The sequence below is a fragment of the Hyperoodon ampullatus genome, assembly GCF_949752795.1.
Source record: "Hyperoodon ampullatus genome assembly, chromosome: 14".
NCBI lineage: Eukaryota > Metazoa > Chordata > Mammalia > Artiodactyla > Ziphiidae > Hyperoodon > Hyperoodon ampullatus.
In genome coordinates, this window is record NC_136927.1 from 66448169 (window position 1) to 66472359 (window position 24191).

General features: G+C 39.0%; 1 protein-coding gene across 2 annotated transcripts in view; it reads right to left on the reverse strand.

The window, feature by feature from the left end:
* The window catches only part of RBL1 (RB transcriptional corepressor like 1), a gene marked incomplete at both ends in the record, with an annotated part of 75143 nt that overhangs the window by 50665 nt on the left and 287 nt on the right, over positions 1-24191 (reverse strand). For both annotated transcript variants that reach the window (XM_079718576.1, XM_079718575.1), the window contains 8 exons: positions 4580-4746; positions 5577-5763; positions 6386-6435; positions 10965-11125; positions 11462-11590; positions 11690-11754; positions 12005-12205; positions 20906-21039. In XM_079718576.1, the coding sequence (XP_079574702.1) occupies positions 4580-4746; positions 5577-5763; positions 6386-6435; positions 10965-11125; positions 11462-11590; positions 11690-11754; positions 12005-12205; positions 20906-21039 (1094 nt within the window). The remainder of the gene's footprint in view (positions 1-4579; positions 4747-5576; positions 5764-6385; positions 6436-10964; positions 11126-11461; positions 11591-11689; positions 11755-12004; positions 12206-20905; positions 21040-24191) is intronic.

Below are 24191 nucleotides of genomic sequence, written 5' to 3' on the forward strand. Positions count from 1 at the left end.
AGAGCCCGCAAGCTACAACTACTGAAGCGCAAGCGCCCTAGAGCCTGTGCACTGCAACCACTGAGCCCACGCACCACAACTACTGAAGCACTAGCACTCTAGGGTGCATGTGCCGCAACTACTGAGCCCGAGCGCTGCAACTACTGAAGACCGTGCGCCTAGAGTCCATGCTCTGCAAAAAGAGAAGCCACTGCAATGAGAAGCCCGCATACCATGATGAAGAGTAGCCCCCGCTTGCAGCAATGAAGACCAAATGCAGCCAAAAATTAAAAAAAAAAAGACATTTGGCAAGAAGCAATTAATCCTGTTACTTTTATATTATTAACTCTGTTACCTTTCTATCAATAAAACACAGAATACAGGTCTTAATTCAGAAATGACAAACAAATCCAAGACTGTGAGAAACAATGTGATTTTACCAAAGCCAAATAACTAGTGCAGGGTTCAGGATTCCCAGTCCCATGTTCAAAAAGACCAGCATCATGTGCAGCATCATGTGCCATGTAGCATACATGGCAAAAACATTTTATGTTCTTATCAAGTTCTTCTAATGCAAAGCTGTGCCTCTTGAGTTATATTTTCTTCCAACTAGGTTGTCTTTAAAATTTTATTATGTGGTAAAAACACATAACAAATTTACCCTCTTAATTTTTAAGTGTACATTACTGTCAGCTATGTGCATGTTATTGTATAGTGATCTCTAGAACTTTCTCATCTTGCATAAATGAAACTCTATACCCATCAAACAACAACTCCCTGTTTCCCCCCTCCCCCACCCCCTGGCAACCACCATGCTACTTTATGTTTCTATCAGTCTTATTACTTTAGATACCTCATATAAGTGGAATCATGCAGTATTTGTCTTTTTGTGATTGGCTTATTTCACTCCGTATAATGTCTTCAAGATTCATCCATATTGTAGCATATGACAAGGTTTCCTTCTTTTTAAGGCTAAGTAATATTCTGTTGTATATACCACATTTTCTTTATTCATTCATTCATCAGTGGACATTTAGGTTGGTTCTATATCTTGGCTCTTAAGGGTAATGCTGCAATAAACTTGGGTATGCAGCTATCTTTTTGAGATCCTGTTTTCAACTCTTTGGGATATATACCCAGAAGTGGGATTGCTAGGTCATAAAAATTCTATTTTTAATTATTTGAGAAATCTCCATACTGTTTCCCATATCAGCTACACCATTTATAATCCCACCAATGGAGTGCCAATTCTGATACTTACCAACACATTTGTTATTTTCTGTTTTTTTTTGTTTTGTTTTGTTTTGTTTTTTTTGCGGTATGTGGGCCTCTCATTGTTGTGGCCTCTCCCGTTGTGGAGCACAGGCTCCGGACGCGCAGGCTCAGCGGCCATGGCTCACGGGCCCAGCCGCTCCGCGGCATGTGGGATCTTCCCAGACCGGGGCACAAACCCGTGTCCCCTGCATCGGCAGGCGGACTCTCAACCACTGCGCCACCAGGGAAGCCCTATTTTCTGTTTTTTTGATAGTGGCCATTCTAACGGGTGATATCTCATTGTAGTTTTAATTTGCATTTACCTGATGACTAGTAATGTTGAGAATTTTTTCACATGCTTGTTGGTTATTTGTATGTCTTCTTTGGAGAAATGTCTATTTAAGTCTTTTGCCCCTTTTTCAAATCAGGTGTTTGTTGTTTTTTTGTTTTGTTTTGTTTTTTGTTGTTTGGGTTGTAGGAGTTCTTTATATACTCTGGCTATTAACCCCTTATCTGATATATGGTTTGCAATTACTTTCTTCTATTCTAGTAGGTTGCCTCTTCATCCTACTGATTATTTTCGATGCTGTACAGAAGTATTTAAGTGGGATATAGTCCCATTTTTCTATTTTTGCTTTTGTTACCTATACTTTTGATGTCACATGCAAGAAATTACTGCCCATTACAGTGTCATAAAGCTTTTCACCTACATTTTCTTCTAGTTGTACAGTTTCAGGTCTCATGTTTAGGTTTTTAACAAATTTTGAGTTAACTTTTGTACATGGTGTAAGATAAAAGTCCATCTTCATTCTTTTGCATGTGTATATCTCAAAGAGATATTTGCATACACAAGTTCACTGCAGCATTACTCACAACAGCCAAGATGTGGAAGCAACCTATATGTCCACTGATGAATGAATGGATAAATGAAGTGTGGTATGTATATATATACAATGGAAAATTATTCAGGCTTAAAAAGAAGGAAATCCTGCCACATGCTACAGCATGGATGAACCTTGAAGATATGATACTAAGTGAATTAAGCCAAACACAAACAAATACTGCATGATTCCACCTATAACAGGTATCTAAAGTATCTTTTGTATATGGTGTAAGATAAGAGTCCATATTCATGCTTTTGCCTGTGGATATCTGACTTTCCCCATAGTGTAGTCTTGGCACCCTTGTCAAAGATCATTTAATGATATACGTGAAGGTTTATTTTGGGACTCTAGTCTATTCCATGTCTAGTCTACATGTCTGTCTTTATGCCAATACCATACTGTTTTGCTTACTGTAGCTTTGGAATGTGTTTTGAAATCAGAAATGTGAGGCCTCCAGCTTTTTACTTCTTTCTCAAGATTATTTTGGCTATTAAAAGTCCTTCAAGGGCTTCCCTGGTGGCGCAGTGGTAGAGAGTCCACCTGCCGATGCAGGGGACACGGGTTCGTGCCCTGGTGCGGGAAGATCCCACATGCCACGGAGCGGCTAGGCCCGTTTGCCATGGTCACTGAGCCTGCGCGTCTGGAGCCTGTGCTCCGCTATGGGGGAGGCCACAACAGTGAGAGGCCTGCGTACCGCCAAAAAAAAAAAAAAAAAAAAAAAAAAGTCCTTCAAAATTCCTTATGAATTTTAGATTTTTTTTTCTATTTCTGCAAAAATGCCATTGGGAATTTGATAGGGACTGTACTGAATCTGTAGATTGCTTTGGGTAATATGGACATTTTAGCAATATTAAATCTTCCAATCCATAAACATGGAATGTCTTTCCATTTATTTGTTTCTAGGTTCTTTGTCTTTTGCATTCTATGTTTTCTTCCTTCCTTCCTTCTCTTGTGCTTTAAAATGTCTGCAAGATGCTTTGCCATTTCTTTTGAACTTGTTCATGCTAAATGGATAGTTCAGTTCAGATCTATTTATTCAAATGCTATGAGGGTAGATCTTTATGAGTCTTCCTACTTTACCTGCAATCTGCTTACCTTCTGAGCTGTGGTTGAGGCTGGGGATTCTTCTGTCCACTTTTCTATAGACTGAGGTTTGGGGACTAGGGGGAGGACACAGATGTGCTATGTTCAGCTTTTGTTAGAGGACCAGGGCTTTGCTTTCTCTTCTGAGATTTAGTTAAATGTCCCCATTCCAGTGTTCACTATACCTAGGTCAGGGATATCTTCTAGTTCTATGAAGATCTCTCCCCAAATAAGCTAGGAACCTTGGGAAATGGCAGGCCCTGAGAATTTTTCATATTTCTGCTATCTTGGTGGTATACAGGGGCTTTCACTTGGGGAGGTTTCTATGACTTTTTACTCATCTGCGTACTCACTCCATTTGTTTCTCTCCACATCTGGAGTATTAATGAGTATTTTCAAGATCCTATCAATAGGACTTCTCTGGTGGCGCAGTGGTTAAGAATCTGCCTGCCAATGCAGGGGACGTGGGTTCGAGCCCTGGTCCGGGAAGATCCCACATGCCGCGGAGCAACTAAGCCCGTGCATCACAACTACTGAGCCCGCATGCCACAACTACTGAAGTCCGCGCACCTAGAGCCCACACTCTGCAACAAAAGAAGCCACTGCAATGAGAAGTCCATGCACCGCAATGAAGAGTAGCCCCCACTCACCACAATTAGAGAAAGCCCACGCGCAGCAACAAAGACCCAACGCAGCCAAAAATAATAAATAAATAAATAAATAAAAAGATCCCATCAACACACCCTTTTCCCCCAGTAACGCTTCTTGGGGATGGACATACCAGAGCATCCATTTCCTTTCCCGACCACCGCTTTGGAAAATTATAGCATGAAATCATATCCCTCTCCTCATTTGGTTTCTGCTGATAGATAGTCTGCTGATTTTTACTATTCTGTTATTTCATTAGGTATTAGGAAATAAGGTTCTCTAATCTGGCCTCACTTTATCATCTTTACTACGAAATATGCTTCTTTTTCTTAGACAATTGCATAAAATTCCATTTTACAGCTGTACCATCAATATGTAACCAGTCTCCCATTTGATGGACATTTATATTGAACCCGTTTAAAAACAATGTAAAAAGAAAAACAGTAATGCATAAATTAGGGGTGTTACCAGAATGGAATGTTGGAGCTAAATAACCTTTAAGATGCATTTAACCTTGAAAGTCTATAATAATATGAAATAAAATTTATATATAATTTTTAATAGGTACTTCTATCTGATTTTAGGTCAACATACTTTGTGATGGAAATGGTACAGTAAAACTTGCCAGATGTATATCCACTATCTCCAGAATTTGGAAATACTGAAAACAGAATGGAATACAGAATCTAATTTAAAAGAGACATTTGGAAAAATACTAGTATTGTACTCACTCAAAAATGTTTATAAGTTGTTCACTTGGTGCATTTTTCAGTCCAGCCACAATACTCTGTAACCGGCTCACACTTTGGGTGGCTGAAGCAACAGGAGTAATGACTGCTTCTTTTTCTCTTAAATATCGTCGTCCTGTCAGTGGTGTAGAAGGTGCAAATGATGTTTTCTGTCAGAAAAGAAAATTATGTGAGATTAAAAAGCTACCTTCTTCCCCATTATGTGTTTAATTCAGTACATATGCCATCTTCTCTATTCATGTTTAGTAGGTTACTTTTTCCCCCTCTTCTGGTTACCCACCAAATTTTTAGCAATATTATGCTAATAACATCCTACCGTTGAATAACACTTTCCCAAAGTGCTTTCTATCCATAATCTCATTTTATCTTCATAACATTCATTTGAAATATAACAGGCACATTTTCATTTTACGTATGAGGAAATAGGCACAGAGAAGTTATAAAACTTGTTTAAGCTGACAAAGGTAATGGCAGAGCTGGGACTAAAACTTAGGTTTCTATCTTCTGGACCAGTGAATTTTCCATCAGACCTCATCCTCCCACCCACCTAACACATAAATACAGAATTAAGCCTTGGTTATTAACAATCAAATCCAGAGTTACATGGCTGAAGTTTGGGAAGAGCACATAGTTCGTCATGGGTAGGAAAGCAAACTAAATTTTAAAGCAAGAGAAGAGTGGCTAAACTGATGCAAAGAAAAAACAGGAAGAAAGCATAAATCCTTCTTCATATCCAAAGACACATACTCTACTGAAAACCCAGGCATTCTGGGAAAATATCCAAATATGAAAAATTGCAAGAAATGAGGTAAAAATACTAAATGCCATAGTTTTGAAAGCTACCTTTAAGGCTTTCATGGAAAATATGGATTAGTAGAAGAAACTCAAGATTTAACTTGAAAGATGCTTCTGCTGTTAGTAGAATCACACACACAGAGAAAAAGATCATTCAAGACTGAGGCCAGGCTAGGTTAATTACTTTTTCAAAGTGTTGTTGAAGGTTACACTCCACATTAGTCTGTGCTGTCAGTTTCCCTAATGGGGCATCACCAGTGAACTTTCGAGGAGTTCCAATTTCCTCTTCTGCATCTGCTCCCAAAAAGATCCTCTCATCAAAGTCACCAACAGTTAAAACATATTCTTCATACTCCTTGTTCACTGCTTTGCTGAAAAGAGAATTATTTTAAGCTGCTAGAATAAAACTTAAGTTACACAATGGATTTATCTTGACTTGAAGATAGATTTTGACTCCACAGACTAGAAAAGCTCATGATTTTCTAGTTTTTATTAACTTTGCCCTTCAAACAATATCAGAGGTTTCTATCCGATCACTGACATTCTTCACATTCACATACATGGCAATAAATTACTTTGAAAGGTGAGTGAAAAGAACATACACTTAATCTGGAAACTAGGTGAACCTAATTAAGACCTGATCATTGAGGAAACAATTGTGTGTGGCCTTGAAATACAAGCACATTCTGAATTTGCCAATATTTGATTAATTTGCCAATATTAGTTTACAAAGAATGTAAACTCAAATACAGAAGTCATTGGGTCTGTTTATGAGTTTCTTAGGAGAGCAGCTGTTTTAAGAGCCAATGGGATCTTAAGATAAATGTACTTAAAGACAGCAAGGCTTAGTGATAACACCCAATCAATGCCACCAAAGTAGAAGGAACTTGAATTTGGAGCAGTTACCTTCATACAACATTTCACTTAACAAACTGCAACAAATCATATTGACAGCTTATGATATGCCAGATACCATCAGTGCTAAACACTTACCTATTATCAGTAAAACTAGAAAGGTCCAGAAGGCATTCTCCCTTTAAAATCTGGGGGAAAAAAGCCATTTTGTGACTTCATGTAAGTAAGCATATTAACATACACACAAAAATACTACATTTATCTAAATTTTCACATTGGTAGTTATTATAAATAACACACACACACACAAAATAGAATTACTAAATATTTCTTTCAGACCTTTAAATCCTATTTAGTATGCAAATAAAATATTAAAAAACATTTAAAGTCAAGTTTTGAAAATACTTTGTAGTCTATAGCAGTGGTTTCCAAATTTTAGTGACATAACAATCATGTAGGGGAACTTGTTAAAAATGCAGACTGACAGACCTCAAGGTCTCAACTAAGGCAGCAGTTTTGTTTTTTGTTTTTTGTTTTGAGGTATGCGGGCCTCTCACTGTTGTGGCCTCTCCCATTGTGGAGCACAGGCTCTGGACGCGCAGGCTCAGCGGCCATGGCTCACGGGCCCAGCTGCTCCGCGGCATGTGGGATCCTCCCGGACCGGGGCACGAACCCGTGTCCCCTGCATCGGCAGGCGGACTCTCAACCACTGCACCACCAGGGAAGCCCAAGGCAGCAGTTTTAACAAATTCCTCAAGTAATTCTCATGAAAGCTGTCCAATTTTAAACACTGGTCTATGGAAAATGGAAACTAAGAGTTACTGAATGATAATATATGTCAGGCAAGCAAAAGATTTGAAAGGAATATAGGTACTGTTATTGGTGACAGAGGAAAACTACACTGTTATCAATATTTTCTGTGTATCCACACTATACTTAGATTACTACATAACAGGGTTGCAAACTCAAATGATTTCAGGGGTCAGGGATCAACATACATAAATGAAGACGGCAGAAAGCACACTTCCCATCCTAAAAGAGGTGGCCATCATTTAGCTTGACAACAGTTACCATGTAGAAATTGCAAACCAGTATTGCCATAGCTTCTGATTTAAAAAAAAATTTCATATAAAAGATCTTTATGTGTAAGTTAAAAATTGAACAAAAGAAAAATGAAATAAAAAATTAAAACACCCTAAACAGGCCAAATAAAGCATCTGGCCCATGGGCAGGAGAACCACTGTCCAAACCAGGATACTTCTGGAGTGAAAGAAGACACTATAATAATTATGCCAAGACAACAGCCAAAACCCAGATAATTCAGGCAAACCAAGATGAATGGTCATCATAGCTAGAGGCCACTAGTGCCTTGCTTCTGCAAAGCACAATAAACATAATCCTTGAGTTCCTTTAAAAGTTTATTTTGCTGGAGATTAAAGTTTTACAAAGAGATATTTTACACAGACATACACATACACACAAAAATATATACTGTGTATATATACACATAAATAAATACTTGTTTGTTTGCTGAAAGATAAGACTAAATACAAAATGATGTCCAAGAGGGACTTCCCTGGTAGTCCAGGGGTTAAGAATCCCCCTTCCAATGCAGGGGATTCGATCCCTGGTCGGGGAACTAAGATCCCACATGCCGTGGGGCAACTAAGCCTGTGTGCCACAACTACCAAGCACACGGGCCACAACTACAGAGCCCATGCACTCTGGAGCCCATGCACCACAACTGGAGAGAAGCCGCACGCCACAGTGGAGGATCCCTCATGCTGCAACTGAGACCCAATGCTGGAGGTTGGTTCAAGATGGCAGAGTAGAAGGATGTGCTCCCACTTCCTCCTGCGAGAGCAGCGGAATCACAACTAACTGCTGAACAATCATCAACAGGAAGACACTGGAACTCACCAAAAAAGATACCCCACATTCAAAGAAAAAGGAGAAGCCACAGTGAGATGGTACGAGGGGCACAATCACAATAAAATCAAATCCCATAACTGCTGGGTGGGTGACTCACAAACTGGAGAACACTTATACCACATAAGTCCACCCACTGGAGTGAAGGTTTTGAGCGCAACGTCAGGCTTCCCAACCTGGGGGTCCGGCAACGGGAAGAGGAATTCCTAGAGAATCAGACTTTGAAGGCTAGCGGGATTCGACTGCAGGACTTTGACAGGACTGGGGGAAACAGAGACTCCACTCTTGGAGGGCACACACAAAGTAGTGTGCGCATCGGGACCCAGGGGAAGGAGCAGTGACCCCATAGGAGACTGAACCAGACCTACCTGCTAGTGTTAGAGGGTCTCCTGGAGAGGCGGGGGGTGGCTGTGTCTCACCGTGAGGACAAGGACACTGGCAGAAGTTCTGGGAAGTACTCCTTGGCATGAGCCCTCCCAGAGTCCGCCATTAGCTGCACCAAAGAGGCCAGGGAGGCTCCAGTGTTGGGTCGCCTCAGGCCAAACAACCAACAGGGAGGGAACCCAGCCCCACCCATCAGCAGACAAGCAGATTAAAGTTTTACTGAGCTCTGCCCACCAGAGCAACAGCCAGTTCTACCCACCACCAGTCCCTCCCATCAGGAAACTTGCACAAGCCTTGTATATAGCCACATCTACCAGAGGGCAGACAGCAGAAGCAAGAAGAACTACCATCCTGCGGCCTGTGGAACAAAAACCACATTCACAGAAAGATAGACAAGATGAAAAGGCAGAGGGCTATGTACCAGATGAAGGAACAAGATAAAACTCCAGGAAAACAACTAAATGAAATGGAGATAGGCAATCTTCCAGAAAAAGAATTCAGAATAATGATAGTGAAGATGATCCAGGACCTCAGAAAAAGAATGGAGGCAAAGATCGAGAAGATGCAAATGTTTAACAAAGACCTAGAAGAATTAAAGAACAAACAAACAGAGATGAACAATACAATAACTGAAATGAAAACTACACTAGAAGGAATCAATAGCAGAATAACTGAGGCAGAAGAACGGATAAGTGACCTGGAAGACAGAAAGGTGGAATTCACTGCTGCGGAACAGAATAAAGGAAAAAGAATGAAAAGAAATGAAGACAGCCTATGAGACCTCTGGGACAACATTAAACACAACAACATTCGCATTATAAGGGTCCTAGAAGGAGAAGAGAGAGAGAAAGGACCCGAGAAAATATTTGAAGAGATTATAGTCGAAAACTTCCCTAACATGGGAAAGGAAATAGCCACCCAAGTCCAGCAAGCGCAGAGAGTCCCTTACAGGACAAACCCAAGGAGAAACATGCCAAGACACATAGTAATCAAATTGGCAAAAATTAAAGACAAAGAAAAATTATTATTTTTTTTTTTTTTTTTTTTTTTTTTTTTTTTTTTTTTTTGCGGTACGCGGGCCTCTCACTGTTGTGGCCTCTCCCGTTGCGGAGCACAGGCTCTGGACGCGCAGGCTCAGCGGCCATGGCTCACGGGCCCAGCCACTCCGCGGCATATGGGATCCTCCCAGACCGGGGCACGAACCCGTATCCCCTGCATCAGCAGGCGGACTCTCAACCACTGCGCCACCAGGGAGGCCCAAGAAAAATTATTGAAAGCAACAAGGGAAAAACGACAAATAACATACAAGGGAACTCCCATAAGTTTAATGGTTGATTTCTCACCAGAAACTCTACAAGCCAGAAGGGAGTGGCATGACATACTTAAAGTGATGAAAGGGAAGTACCTACAACCAAGATTACTCTACCCAGCAAGGATCTCATTCAGATTTGATGGAGAAATCAAAAGCTTTACAGGGCTTCCCTGGTGGCCCAGTGGTTGAGAGTCCGCCTGCTGATGCAGGGGACACAGGTTCGTGCCCCGGTCCGGGAAGATCCCACATGCCACGGAGTGGCTGGGCCCATGAGCCATGGCTGCTGAGCCTGTGCGTCCAGAGCCTGTGCTCTGCAACGGGAGAGGCCACAACAGTGAGAGGCCCGCGTACCGCCAAAAAAAAAAAAAAAGTATGTGTAAGAGAAGAAACCAGTTAGGGAAGACTTTATGCTCAGAGGAAAATCTCATAACAGTATTTGCAAAGAAGGGAACTATAATAATGACCTTATCCATATTCGTATTTTTTTTTTTTCCAACCAAAGAGAAAACTCAAGTCGTAGCTGGATTAAATGGCTCAGCTTTGGGGAAATAAATTGAGACCCAAAAGAAAAAGCCAACTCAAACATACAGAAATAGCAAGGTAAATTACTAAGAAAAAAAATCCAGAATGCATGTAGGTAGCCCACAACTGTAAGGCATTTTCTGCTCTACTCATACTGAATTAAAGCTACAGTTGTTATATTGATACATCATCCTACTTTTAATAAACAGTCAGCAGTTATTCAAATTGTGGCAGTAAACTAGCTTACTCTGACCTCCTGCTTTTCATAATTCTTTATCAGGCTTACTCTTATGTTCTGTTCTTTATAATTCTCTATCAGAACCTCCTATAGTTGCCTCTGACAGTGCATTTACTTGACAGTGCATACAGATGGTCACATTCTTCAACAGCTCAGTTTTGCACATCACAGAAAATCACAGGACAACTCCGCATCACATCAGAGACTGAAACCTGGGAATCTTGACCCTGAGTCCTATAATGTTAAGAACTTGCTTAAAATATTGCTTTTCCCCTTGAGGCTGCTGCTGCTGACCCCCCAAAATCTGAGTCATTTAATTGTAAGTATAGTACCTTCCTGTCAAAGAGCTTTGAAATATATGGCTTAAAGTAGTGCTCCTTTATTCCTTTGGCTTCTACCAGAAGTCCGTCATGTAGTTCACACAGTACGGGAATGATGCAGGGAGGCTCTTCAGAAGCCCTAAAGTCAGCAGTATGGAAATCAGATGGTAAACCTAGTTTGACAGGGTATAAAGAGCAATGGAGGGAAAAGAGAATATGGTCAATTTTTGAAACTCTTTTTCTAAAAATTGATAATCAGTTTTCAAAAATACATAAGGTCGGGCTTCCCTAGTGGCGCAGTGGTTGAGAGTCTGCCTGCCAGTGCAGGGGATGCAGGTTTGTGCCCCGGTCCGGGAGGATCCCACGTGCCGCGGAGCGGCTGGGCCCGTGAGCCGTGGCCGCTGGGCCTGCGCGTCCGGAGCCTGTGCTCCATGGCGGGAGAGGCCACAGCGGTGAGAGGCCCGCGTACCGCAAAAAAAAAAAAAAAAAAGAAAAACATAAGGTCTTACCTTTAAATGATGGATTTAGCAAGTCTCGTCTATTGGGGCACATAATGGCATTGGCAAAAATCAGATCCAAGCAGCACAGAAGTAAATGATAAGAGTTTACTAAATCATCTCCGATCATACGAAAATTACCTTTAGAAGAAAAGAGACATAAACCCCAGAAACCTTTCAAGTCAAATAGCACCAAGTTCCCATAGTAGAAATGTAAAACACCGGAAAGTGTCACCTTACCCTTAGTATAAACAAAGAGTGTCCAACAGAAATTAAAGAGCTCCTTAACACTGCAAGGAATCCTCCTAAAAAGGGGGAAAAATGTACTTTTTATCTGACTAACTTACTAAATATCATTCCACATTTGTCACTTAAATTGAAACAGCAAATATAACAAATAGTAAAGTCAAATTACATATAAAATCTCATTCACAAAGGACAGACAACTATGCTTTATTAAATGGAATTAAAAAGTAGACTTTTAAAAATGCAAATTCCCTTAATAAGTTTCTATCATAATTTCTATGTCAATTATATGAGGATTAAGTGTCTCACCTCTGCTTCCTGCTTCGTGGTAACTTTGGTGGCTCTTCATATGGATTTTGAAATATATCTAAAAAAATTGGCTCAAATTTTTTGAAAATTACAGTAGACACCTCAAAATTTCTTTCTAGCCTTTCTATACGTTCACGAAATTCTTGTGGCAAGTTTGACATGTCCATCCACTTCTTCATTTTACTAAAAAACTGTATTAAACTAAAAAAACAGAAAAAAAGCAACTTTAAAATGAGTCCATATAATGGAAGGAAAAGAAGACACTCTACTTATGCCTAAGAATCTTTATTAAAATGCCTGATTTTATTTTAAAAAAGAGAGAGAGAGAGAGAGAGAAAACAAAAACCTCACTCCAAGTGCTATGAAATTACTTTGGTTCCCAGAATCACTGTGGGAATGTAGATTTTGAATTAGTAGTCAATACATAAAATACCTTCTACTATGCAGGGAGTACCTATCTACTTCTTTTATTCCCTGCAGCACCTAGACAATACTCTGCATATAAATTACAAAGTAAATGTTAGGCAACAGACTGATGAGTTCACAAAACTAGTTTGAGCAAAGACAGAATCTCCCAATACTGGATTCTGGAATTTGATCACAAAGCACCAGACTGTTACAGGGCAGGAATAAAATTCAAATGTTTGTATTCCAACGTGTGGTTCTACCACCAAATATAAACTAAGAAGGTAGTACATACCCAGAAAATCACTTAATGGAAAATGGCTCTACCTTTCTGGCTTATTTAATTATGAGTGCATTTTTTTTATGTCCTCATGTTAGTATGGTCTTAGACTGAAATTTTGTAGTGTTAAAGCTCATTTAAGTGTCTAGCACTATATACAGAACAATACTTGTAATTTTTTTCTTAAAAAAGGTGGTGGAAGAAATCATCAGCTAGTTGTCCATAGGTGTTCAAACTCCAGACATGCTGATTGAAATCTAAAAATCTGAGTTTTTAAAAAAGATCTTTATCAGGGCTTCCCTGGTGGCACAGTGGATAAGAATCTGTCTGCCAATTCAGGGGACACGGGTTCGATCCCTGGTCCGGGAAGATCCCACATGCCGCAGAGCAACTAAGCCCGTGCACACCTACTGAGCCTGCGCTGTGGAGCCCGCGAGCCACAACTACTGAAGCCCGCATGCCTAGAGCCCGTGCTCTGCAACAAGAGAAGCCACCGCAACGAGAAGCCTGCGCACCACAACGAAGAGTAGCTCCTGCTCGCTGCAACTAGAGAAAGCCTGTGCACAGCAATGAAGACCCAACACAGCCAAAAAAAAAAAAAAAAAATGTATATCATGATACCCTGTGTGTGAGAATTCTCCTTTTTGGTTTTCTTTTTTTAATGGGAAATATGCATAATTACAAAATTTAAAAGGTACTAAGGGACATATGATGTCTGCTACCACCGCCCTCCCAGTTTTTTTCTGCTAAAGCAATCAACTTTGCCTTAGTGACTAATTACATTATTACCAGTTATTTATTTATCCTTGCAGAGCTTTTTAAGGCATTTATAAACATATACCTACTTAAATTTTTTCCCACTCATATGATACCATACTACCTACAATATTCTGCACTTCATTTTTTTTCCTGTAATTTATTTTGTAGATATATATATATATATATATATATATATTTTTTTTTTTTTTTTTTTTTTTTTTTTTTTTTTGCAGTACGCGGGCCTCTCACTGTTGTGGCCTCCCCCATAGCGGAGCACAGGCTCCGGACGCGCAGGCTCAGCGGCCATGGCTCACAGGCCCAGACGCTCCATGGCATGTGGGATCTTCCCAGACCGGGGCACGAACCCGTGTCCCCTGCATCGGCAGGCGGACTCTCAACCACTGCGCCACCAGGGAAGCCCTGGAGATCTTTTTATAATAGTTCATGTAATACTCCTTCCATAATTTTAAGAACTGCATTTTATTCCACTACATGAATGTACCATAAATGTATTTAAACATTCCCTTTTATCCCTTAATCTTTTTATTTTGAAATAGCATCAAACTTACAAAAAAGTTGCGAGAATAGTATACAAAAACTCCTTTATTCACCAATAATTAACATTTTGTGTATTTGCTTTGTCATCCATCTTTCTCACTCTGTGTATATATGTGTATACAAGTGTTCCTTGATTTATCATGGGGTTACATCCCGACAAACCCACTGTAAGCTGAAAATATTATAAGCTGAAAATGCATTTAATATACCTAACCTACCGAACATCATAACTTAGCCTAGCCCACCTTAAACGTGCTCAGAACACTTCCATTAGCCTATAATTGGGTAAAATCATCTAACACAAAGCCTATTTGATTAAAAAAAAAGTGTTGTCTATCTCATGTAGTTTAATGAATACTCTATTGAAAGTAAAAAACAGAATGGTTGTATGGGTACAGAATGGTTGCAAGTGTATTGGTTGTTTACCCTCCTGACTGCATGGCTGACTGAGAGCTATGGCTCACTGCTGCTGCCCAGCATCATGAGACAGTAACACACCATCAAGTCACAAATCTTAAGTTGAATCATCATCTGTATATGTATCCACATGTGATGGTTAATTTTAGCTGTCAATTGGACTGAGCTACAGTGCCCAGATAGTTGGTCAAACATTATTCTGGATGTTTCTGTGAAGATGTTTTTTGGATGAGATTAAAATTTTTTACAAAAGTTATGTATGGGCTCATGGATTTCCACTGCCAATATGGACCAAAGCCAATCTGCCTACAGTCACTGCTGAGTGCCCAATCAGCCAGCAGCAGAGCAAGGTTCTTTAGGAGGCTGTATATGCTCTGAATCAGCAAACAATATAGTGCTGTTTCTTCCATAGCCAGGATTCACAGGTCCAGGAATCAAGAGGTGGGGGGAGAGTGGCACCACTCACTATTACCCCTATTGACCCACCAGCAAAATTTTTGCTTCCTGTCCCTGTCACATTATACTCTGTTGGCCTAGAGGTCTTAGTTCCAAAGAGAGTAATGCTTCCACCAAGAGATACAACAATAATCCAGTGAACTAGAAGTTAAGACTGCCATCCAACCACTTTGGGCTCCTCATGCCTCTAAAGCAACAGGCAAAGAAGGGAGTCACTATGCTGGCTGGAGTCACTGATCCTGATGACCAAGGAGAAATTGGACTGCTACTCCAGAATGGAGGTAAAGAAGAATAGAATACAGGAATCCCTTAGCGTAGCTCTTACTATTACCATGCCCTGTGATTAAAGTCAATGGAAAACTACAACAACCCAACACGCAGGACTACTAATGGCCCAGACTCTTCAGGAATGAAGGTTTTGGGTCACCTCACCAGGTAAAAAATCACGACCAGCTGAGGTGCTTGCTGAAGGCAAAGGAAATATGGACTGGGCAGTGGAAGAAAGTTATTAATACCAACTACAACCACGTGACCAGCTATGAAATGAGGACTCTAATTGTAATGAGTATTTCTTATTTTGCTACAAATATGTTTGTGTGTGTGTATTAAGTCTTTGTATTCCTTCCTCTCCTACCCACTTGTTACGTAACATAGCATGTACTGACTTTACACCACAGTATTGTTAACTTTACTTCCAAGTATTTAAGTTATAGGATATCAAGAAGAAGAGTAAACATACCCCAGGGATTTTGCATCCTCTTTTGGGGAAAGGGTTAGGGCATTTTTGGTTGTACAAAGTATACTTATCTCATGTTAGGCTAATGTATGATCTTGTTATGGCTTTTATTTGCAGATTAAGTATGGCATAAGGAGATGTGGATGGGTGCCCAGATATTCAGTCAAACATTATTCCAATGTTTCCATTAAGGTATTTTTTGGAATGAAATAAACATTTGGATTGGTGGATTCTGAGTAAAGCAGATTACTCTCCATAATGTAGGTGGGCCTCATCTAATCAGTTTGAAGGTCTTAACAGAAAGACTGACCTCCTCCCAAGTAAGAAGAAATTCTGCCAGCAGACCTCCTTTGGATTCAAACTGCAACTCTTTCCTGGGTTGCCAGCCTGCTGGGCTACCCCATATTTTAGACTCTCCAAGTCTCCACAACCATGTCAGCCAATTCCTTAAAATCCCTCTCCCTCTCCTCTTCCCAACCTGTGCAGGTGTGGGACATGCTATTTTGCGTGCGCTCTCTCTCTCTCTATATATATATGTGTGTGTGTGTGTATATACACACACACACACACACACACACACATATTAGCACATTCTATTGGTTTTGTTCCTCTGGTGAACCCTAATATAACATAATTTTTTTCTGAAGCATTTGAGAGTAAGGTGTAGATATCATGCCCCTTTACTCATAAATACTCTTCTATTTTCATAAAGAGAAAATGTATTTACTCAAAAATATAGTTTCTATTTCCTGAAAAAGAGGTCTTACATGATCAAGTGCAATTATCAAAATCAGAAAATTTTATATTGATAAAATACTATTAGTTCATATTTAAAATTCACCAATTGTCTCAAGAATGTTCTTGATAGCAATCTTAAATTTCCCAATCTAGGATGTAATCTAGTAGCATGAACTGCATTTATGCGTTATTTCCTTTTAGTTTCCTTCAGTCTACATCAGTTCTTTAGACTGTCTCTTGTGACACCAACATTTTGGAAGAGGACAGGTCAGTTATTTTGTAGTATGTCCCTACATGCTTCCCTCATTATTAGATTTAGGCTATGTATTTTTGACAGAGTACTACATAAGTGATGTTATATCCTTCTCAGTGGGTCATAACCATTTGTCCCATCATTGATAATAACTCTGCACTTGATTTAGGTGGTATCTGCCAGGTTTTCCACTTCAAAGTTACTATTTTTCCCTTTGTAATTGATAAGTGACTTGTAGGGAGATACTCTACAATTATGCAAATATTTAGTTGGCATTCTAATATAAGGAAGAGATTTCCCTTCTCCCCTATTTATCATCAGTATAGATTTTATTCAGTGAGTTATAATCCATTACTGTCCCTATTCATTCTGATGCTCAAGTTATCCCAGGTATGGTTACAAATGGGAGCCTTTTCAAACTAGCTCCTATGCCCCCTGGACATGTCCCCAACATTTTTTTGAGCACTTCCTTACTTTCTGGCATAAGTTGTTCCAGGTTCGTCAGAAAAATAGGTCTGCCCAGCTTCTGAATTAGCCATTTCTTTGAAGACATTATGCTAAGTATTCATTTGTTGTGTCCTTCCTTGGAGATATTATGCTGTTATTTGAAGACATTAGGCTAAGTGAAATAAGCCAGTCACAAAAAGACAAATACTGTATGATTCCACTTATGTGAGGTACCTAGAACAGTCAAATTCAGAGAGACAGAAAGTAGAATGGTGGTTGTCGAGGGCTAAGAGGAGGAACAGGGAAGTTATTGTTTAACTGGTATGGAGTTTAAGTTTGGGAAGATGAAAAAGCTCTGGAGATGGATGGTGGTGAGGACTGAAAAACAACATGAATGTATTTAATGACACTGAACTGTACAATTAAAATTGGTTAAAATGGTAAATTTTATGTAATGCATATCTTATCACATACACATACACTTCCCCCCAACCCTGCCACCAAAAGCAAAGTATGGGGTAGGGATGGTAATATGGAACATACATTCTAATAGTGGCACACTACCTAATTTTAATGGCACTCAAAAGATAAAAAAGAAAATTACTCTGTAAAAATTAGTATCATCAATGTTCCAATTAAAATTATGAAAAATCATTTTTCATTCAGGTTCTATTATACTATGAAAATAATGAATGAATGAAAGTTGTCTTGATTTAAGTTACTGAAAAACTTGTAAAAAATATGGAAAAATTAGTTCTCAATACTTAAAACAATAAGATGTAGACAACTAACTGCTTTATTAAAATGAATTTAAAATTCAAATTATAAAATAGATACAATTTTTTAATACCCTTAATAGCAGAACAAATTTTTACATGAAACTTTCTTTTTAAGTTGGAAGTTGCTTTGGTTAAATTTTTTTTGTTTTGTAGACTGAAGCTAAATATAGATACAGTTCAAAAGGAGACATACTAATGTATATTTGTATATAGATATATATGTAATACAGCATGACTTGGGAGGCTCGCCACTTTCTTAGGTATATAACCTCTGGGAAGTAATTTAATCTCTTGGTGACTTGGTTTCCTCATCTTTAAAATGAGATTTATTTAATACAATTACTGTGAGGATTAAATGAATAAAGATATGCAAACTATTAGCACATACTGTGTGTCACACAGGTAAATATTCAATAAAAATTTGCTAGTTTTACATGTGTATGTATAAATCTATACTTAAACAGTATCTTGCAGTGTAATTTATTAACAATATTTGATGGATATTTTCCCATACCTATAAAGATCTACATAGTCATTTAAAATTACATTTAAAGTTGAAATTTTGAAAAAAATTACATTTAAAGTTGAAATTTTGAAAATAGCCCGAATTATTATAAATCAATGTAAATAATAATCCTCACTTGAAATTCTTTTTTATTTGTCTGAATGAACATATTGATGTTGGTCAACAGCTCTTTTAGCAATTAGGAATGTGACACTTAAAAAAATTTTTTAAAACCAATCCACATTTTAAAAAGTATCTTTTGGGCTTCCCTGGTGGCGCAGTGGTTGAGAGTCCGCCTGCCGATGCAGGGGACACGGGTTCGTGCTCCGGTCCGGGAACATCCCACATGCCGCGGAGCGGCTGGGCCCGTGAGCCATGGCCGTTGAGCCTGCGCGTCCGGAGCCTGTGCTCCGCAGTGGGAGAGGCCACAACAGTGAGAGGCCCACATACCTCAAAAAAAAAAAAAAAAAAAAAAAAAAGTATCTTTTGACTCATCACTACACTTTATCTGAAATACACACTTACAATAATGTTCACTTGTCTGTAATCACAAGGGACTGGATATAATCTAAATGTTCATCAATAAGGGGGCTGGCTAAATATATAAAACATCCTTATAACTTAAAATATCCCACAGTCACTAAAAAAAAATTAATGAGGTAGAGCTATACATAGTGATATAGAAGGATTTCCAGAATATAAAGTAAGAAAAGCAACAGAAAAATAATATAGCAATGATCTCATTTATGCTTACAAATAAAACACAAAAAACTGAAAAACAGATTTTTTCCTGCTTAACAATTTAATAACAGTAAATTGCTAATAGTGGTAAATTCTGGGGGATGGAAAAAGAAAGAGACATCTTTCTATTTTCAACCCTTCTGTATTATTTGAAAATTTTTAAACCTTTTTTCGTTTATTGTGGTAAAAGTATACACAATGTAAAATTTACCATTTTAACCATTTTTAAGTGTACAGGTCAGTGGCATTAACCATTACCACTATCTACCTCCAGAACTCTTTTCATTATTTGAAATTTTTATCATGAGCTTGTACTGTTCAGTTTCCGTAACAACTTATTATTATAAAGATTTAAAAATTTAATATGGTCAGTGATGAGAAACATCAATAGAAAAAGATCATATGACAATGGACAAGGTTTTGCTCAATTTAAAAAAATTACCTTAACTCCTTTTATCTTAGTTATATTTTCATTTTGTTTTTATCATGAATGACAAAAATTATATTTACTAAAGTTTTAAAAATTGTCTTGACTTAATTCTTTTTCCATTTATAGAAACCAAACTTGTTCTGAGGATTTATTTATTTATTTTTTTTAATTTAGCATGAACTGAAACTTAACCCTCGCTGGGGCTTTACACTTTCTCCTCTGTCCTGGAAACCCAGGAAAGCAAATAGACAATGACCTCAAATAGTCATTATGAACATTAGCAACTATCCAAATCTGAATCACTCCATTTCTGTTGTTTGGTATTCAGGCAAATAGTTCCATACAGTTGATACCAGAGCAAGTAAAAGCTATAGCTAAGACCCACCAATTGCTTAGTATTTGCAAGGGAAAAAATATTAACCATACAGTAGAGAAACAAAAGAACATCGTTAGCAGATGATCAAAATTAACATCACCAATGAGAGGCAGAAGGATATCATGTGCCTCTAGATGTGATATACTGAGGACACAAAATCACTTATGTTGTTTTCCATCTAGGAATGTAAAACCTGCACCTAATCATAAGGAAATATGAAACAAATCCAAAACGAGGAACAATCTGTTAAAAAGGGGGGCAGGGTGATTGTGAACTATACTTTTCAAAAATGTCAATGTCATAAAAGACAAAGGCTGTGGAAATGTTCTTGTTTAAAGGAGACTAAAAAGACATGGTAAGTGAATGCAATACCTGATCCTAGATTGGATTATTTTTTTTTAGGATTGGATCTTGAAGGAAGAAAATGCTATCAAGAATGTTACTGGATTAACCAATAAAACTAGAATAGAGATGCTAGATTATATAAAATTACTGTATCAATGTTAACTTTGTTGAAGTTGATAACTGTACTGTAGTTATTTAAGGAAATACACACTGAAGTATTTAGGGGTAAAGGGCTACAATGGACACCACTTAAATTGAAATAGCTGAGGAAAAAAATACTATTTAAGAGAAAAGATCAAATGATAAAGCAAATGGAGTAAAATATCAATAAAAGGTGAGTCTAGGTCAAGGGTACATGGATGTTCTTTGTCGTTTTCTTATTTCTGCAACTTTTCTGAAAGCTTGAAATTATTCTCAAATTTAAAATATTAATGAAAAAGTTACAGAGGAAAAAGATTTAGAACCTCTAAATCTAAAAAGATTTAGAGGCCTCTGCTTGAAGTTAGAATTTAAGGAAGAAAGGCAGAGAAAGAATGTGAGAATTGGGAAAAGATACCTATATGGATAACAAACTTCGAATGGGATGAAGCTAAATGATTTAAAATAAAGAGAAATTAAATCCTAAAGTTAAATTTAGGACTTATAAAATAATGTTTGAAAAATCAAAGTGCTTTACCTTAATTTAGCTGAACGTAGTATTCTGGTAAGTGAAACACAATTTCCTTCCATGATACCCTTTCCAACTGTGGGAATAATGCTTTTGCGGCAAGCAACATATAATGAACATGCCAACCAGTGTATAACTTCTCCCTGGCAGGCAAAAGATAAAACAGCAAAATGGATATATTACATTAAAACGCTTGAATTTTAGAATCAAAAGAGATCTTAGAATTATTTGGTCTCATTTTCATCCTGTATTAACAGGCCAGAGAAATGAAGATATTTGCCCAAGGTCACAAAACTTAGTTGGTTGCAGTAATGGGTATAAAACTCCTTACTCTTAGTCCTGTGTAACATGCTAAATCCGTATTAATCTAAAGATAGATCTCTCACCTATACCCCAAATCTAACATTATTGAAGAGTTTTCAATTTCTCAGCATTAGCTTTCTCAATATTATTACACCAGTCATGGCCTTGATGATGCTGAAGTTCCTACCATTTTAGTTTTAGGTTTCTTTTTTAACCAGTTTGGCAGAGAAAGGAAAGAACAGAGTAGAAGATGGCAAGAGAATTACACATATAAAAATGAAGGGCTTCCCTGGTGGCGCAGTGGTTGAGAGTCCGCCTGCCGATGCAGGGGACACAGGTTCGTGCCCCGGTCCGGGAAGATCCCACATGCCGCGGAGCGGCTGGGCCCGTGAGCCATGGCCGCTGAGCCTGCGCGTCCGGAGCCTGTGCTCCACAACGGAAGAGGCCACAGCAGTGAGAGGCCCGCATACCGCAAAAAAAAAAAAAAAAAAAAAAGAATACCCATCACAACACAAAGGAGACTGTCAGTTTTGTGAGGTAAAAATTTGGGGAATTATTTACCCTAATCTTTAAAATAGTAAGTATGGCTCTCTATCTTAGCAGACACTTCAATTTACAATGCTACAAAAAAGGTGACATTCGGGAATTCAACACTTAATTCTCTGCTTTAGGCTTGAGATATCCAAGCTAGATTCACTTTATGACTTCACTGATGAGCTTTACAAAAAATTAAGAACTAGACTCAAATCTCATAGCACAACACAATACTGTTGTGCAGATCCTCTTTAAGATCAGACTCTAAAAGAATAAAATGATTGATAAAGGTTTCTTGCAATAATCCAAAAGGGGTGGGTAGAGATGGGCAGCCACCAATAAAGCTAAGACCTAGTGTTCCTACCCTAAAGTACTATAGTGAAAAGTCTCATTTGCTCAAGGCATTAAAGGAGGCAGGTAAGCTTAAGGTTGAATACTTTTAGAAGCCTTGATTAACGAATTGTTTGGGTATAGCATCCAAGTACTCTACAGCTTTTGGATACAGGCTACTAGGTGAAAACACTATTAAGACAGAGAAAATTTAAGAACCAAAATTACTGCTTTGATTTTTTTCCTAAAAAAAAAAAGCACCTAATAGTATTTAATTTAGTTCCTTTACGCTAGGCCTTAGAAATACAAAAACAGTTTCTAACATCATCCAAGTGTAGAGCTAAGAGGAACAGATATTATATTATTATCTATAATTGGTGAGATATATGTTTTAAAAAGAATTGAAGAGAAAGTGTTATGGGAGAATATAGTGTAGTTACTGATTTTGACTGGGGGTCAGGGAAGGGCTCACAGACGGAGACAAAAGTGGTAAGTGGTGAAAAATCACCAGAATGTACGGGGGAAGTGGGGTGGGTAAGCAGGAGCTAGTCAGGTAGACTAGAAGGGATAGGGGCTGGGCAGAGGGGTTCTTAGGAAGCAGCAGATATATGAAAATGCCCTCCACCAAAAACAAAGCATCAAAGAAGAGGAAAATAAAACACTCTAGATAGAATAAACACTCACAAAATCTTAATTCACACAGCTGTGAATTCGGTCAAAAATTTAAGATATCCTGATCAACTCGGCCTAACTGGAGATTCAGCTCTTCAACTTGCGCTGCAGTCGGGAGTGAGGGAAAAGTTTCCAGGCAGAGGGACTGGCATGGAGAAAGCACACAAGTAGGAACAAGCTTGGCATATTCAAGAATCTGAAAGATGTGCCCAGTTTAATACCTTGACCTCCGTCTGCACTCAGCAGTGCTTTTCAGTGACAGACCAAATGAGGACTCGATGTCAGAAATGCTTTCTCAGACTTTTAAAAAGTTTGTTTCCAATCTAGAGACCATAATTTATAATCTCCCTTAGCTTCTTATTCTTTCCTCAGCTTTCCAGTCATGTCACCCAGAGATGCACATCACTGTCCTTCATCCAGTCTATCCAGTCCTACCCTGGAGACATACAAGAGTCTCTCTTCTTCTCCCTCATACACACACACACACACACACACACACACACACACACACATTCAACTCCAAATTTCCAACTCTATGCCTTAAAGCCCACCGATTAATTATTTCACCAGGTGATGAGTCAGCAGAGCAGTCTGGGTGAGTCCAGCCCTCTTGGATCACAAAAACCTTTGACCATAAGGCTACTGGAGTAATTGCAAATACATTCCATCACAATTCTACCTCTATACTGGGCTTATGCTTGTCTGGGTTCCTAGGACAATTAGCAGAACGACCCTGGGCAAGACAATCCTCTGGGCCTTGATAATATTGCCTGGAAAGGAGGTTTAATACTCCCTGCCGTGCCATGTTCACAGGGCTGTTGTGAGGACTTAATGCAAGAACGGTTGGGGAAAATCTAATGATAGCCTACATTTATTTTGTTTAGAGACAGACACTGTGCTTAGCATCAGGATAATCTAATTATCCCCATCTGAGAGAGGAGGAAGCTGTGGCCGAGAGATAAGCATTGTGTGCACACTGGCTCTGATCAAACTGCTGTACGGTGGCAATACTGCCAAAAGAGCAACCCACACCTCGAGGCGGAAGGGTGGAGAGATTATGGCTCAGACTCCTTACTCCGGCTCCACCTCTAACGGTGCGACCTTGCGCTTAACCTCTTCGGGGCTCAGCTTCCCCATCTGTGTAACGGGGATCACAACATGTTCGAAGAGGTGTGGCGGCGAGAACCAAGTAAGATGACATATTTAAAGAGCTGGGTAGTGGCGTCTGGGCACACAATTCACGTAAGCTTCTGCCATTAGAGTGACTGTTTGTTTAAGCAGATTTAAGGGCAGTACCATGACGTTTGTGGCACTGGTCTGAAGACTAGGGGACCCCTGAGTGGCGTGTGACCTTGGACAAGCCACTCCTTTTCCGGACTTCGGTTTCCCGCCTCAAAATAAATGGAGACATTGATCTATACTCGCCCTTCCAGCTTCGCACTCCTCGGCGCGGGGC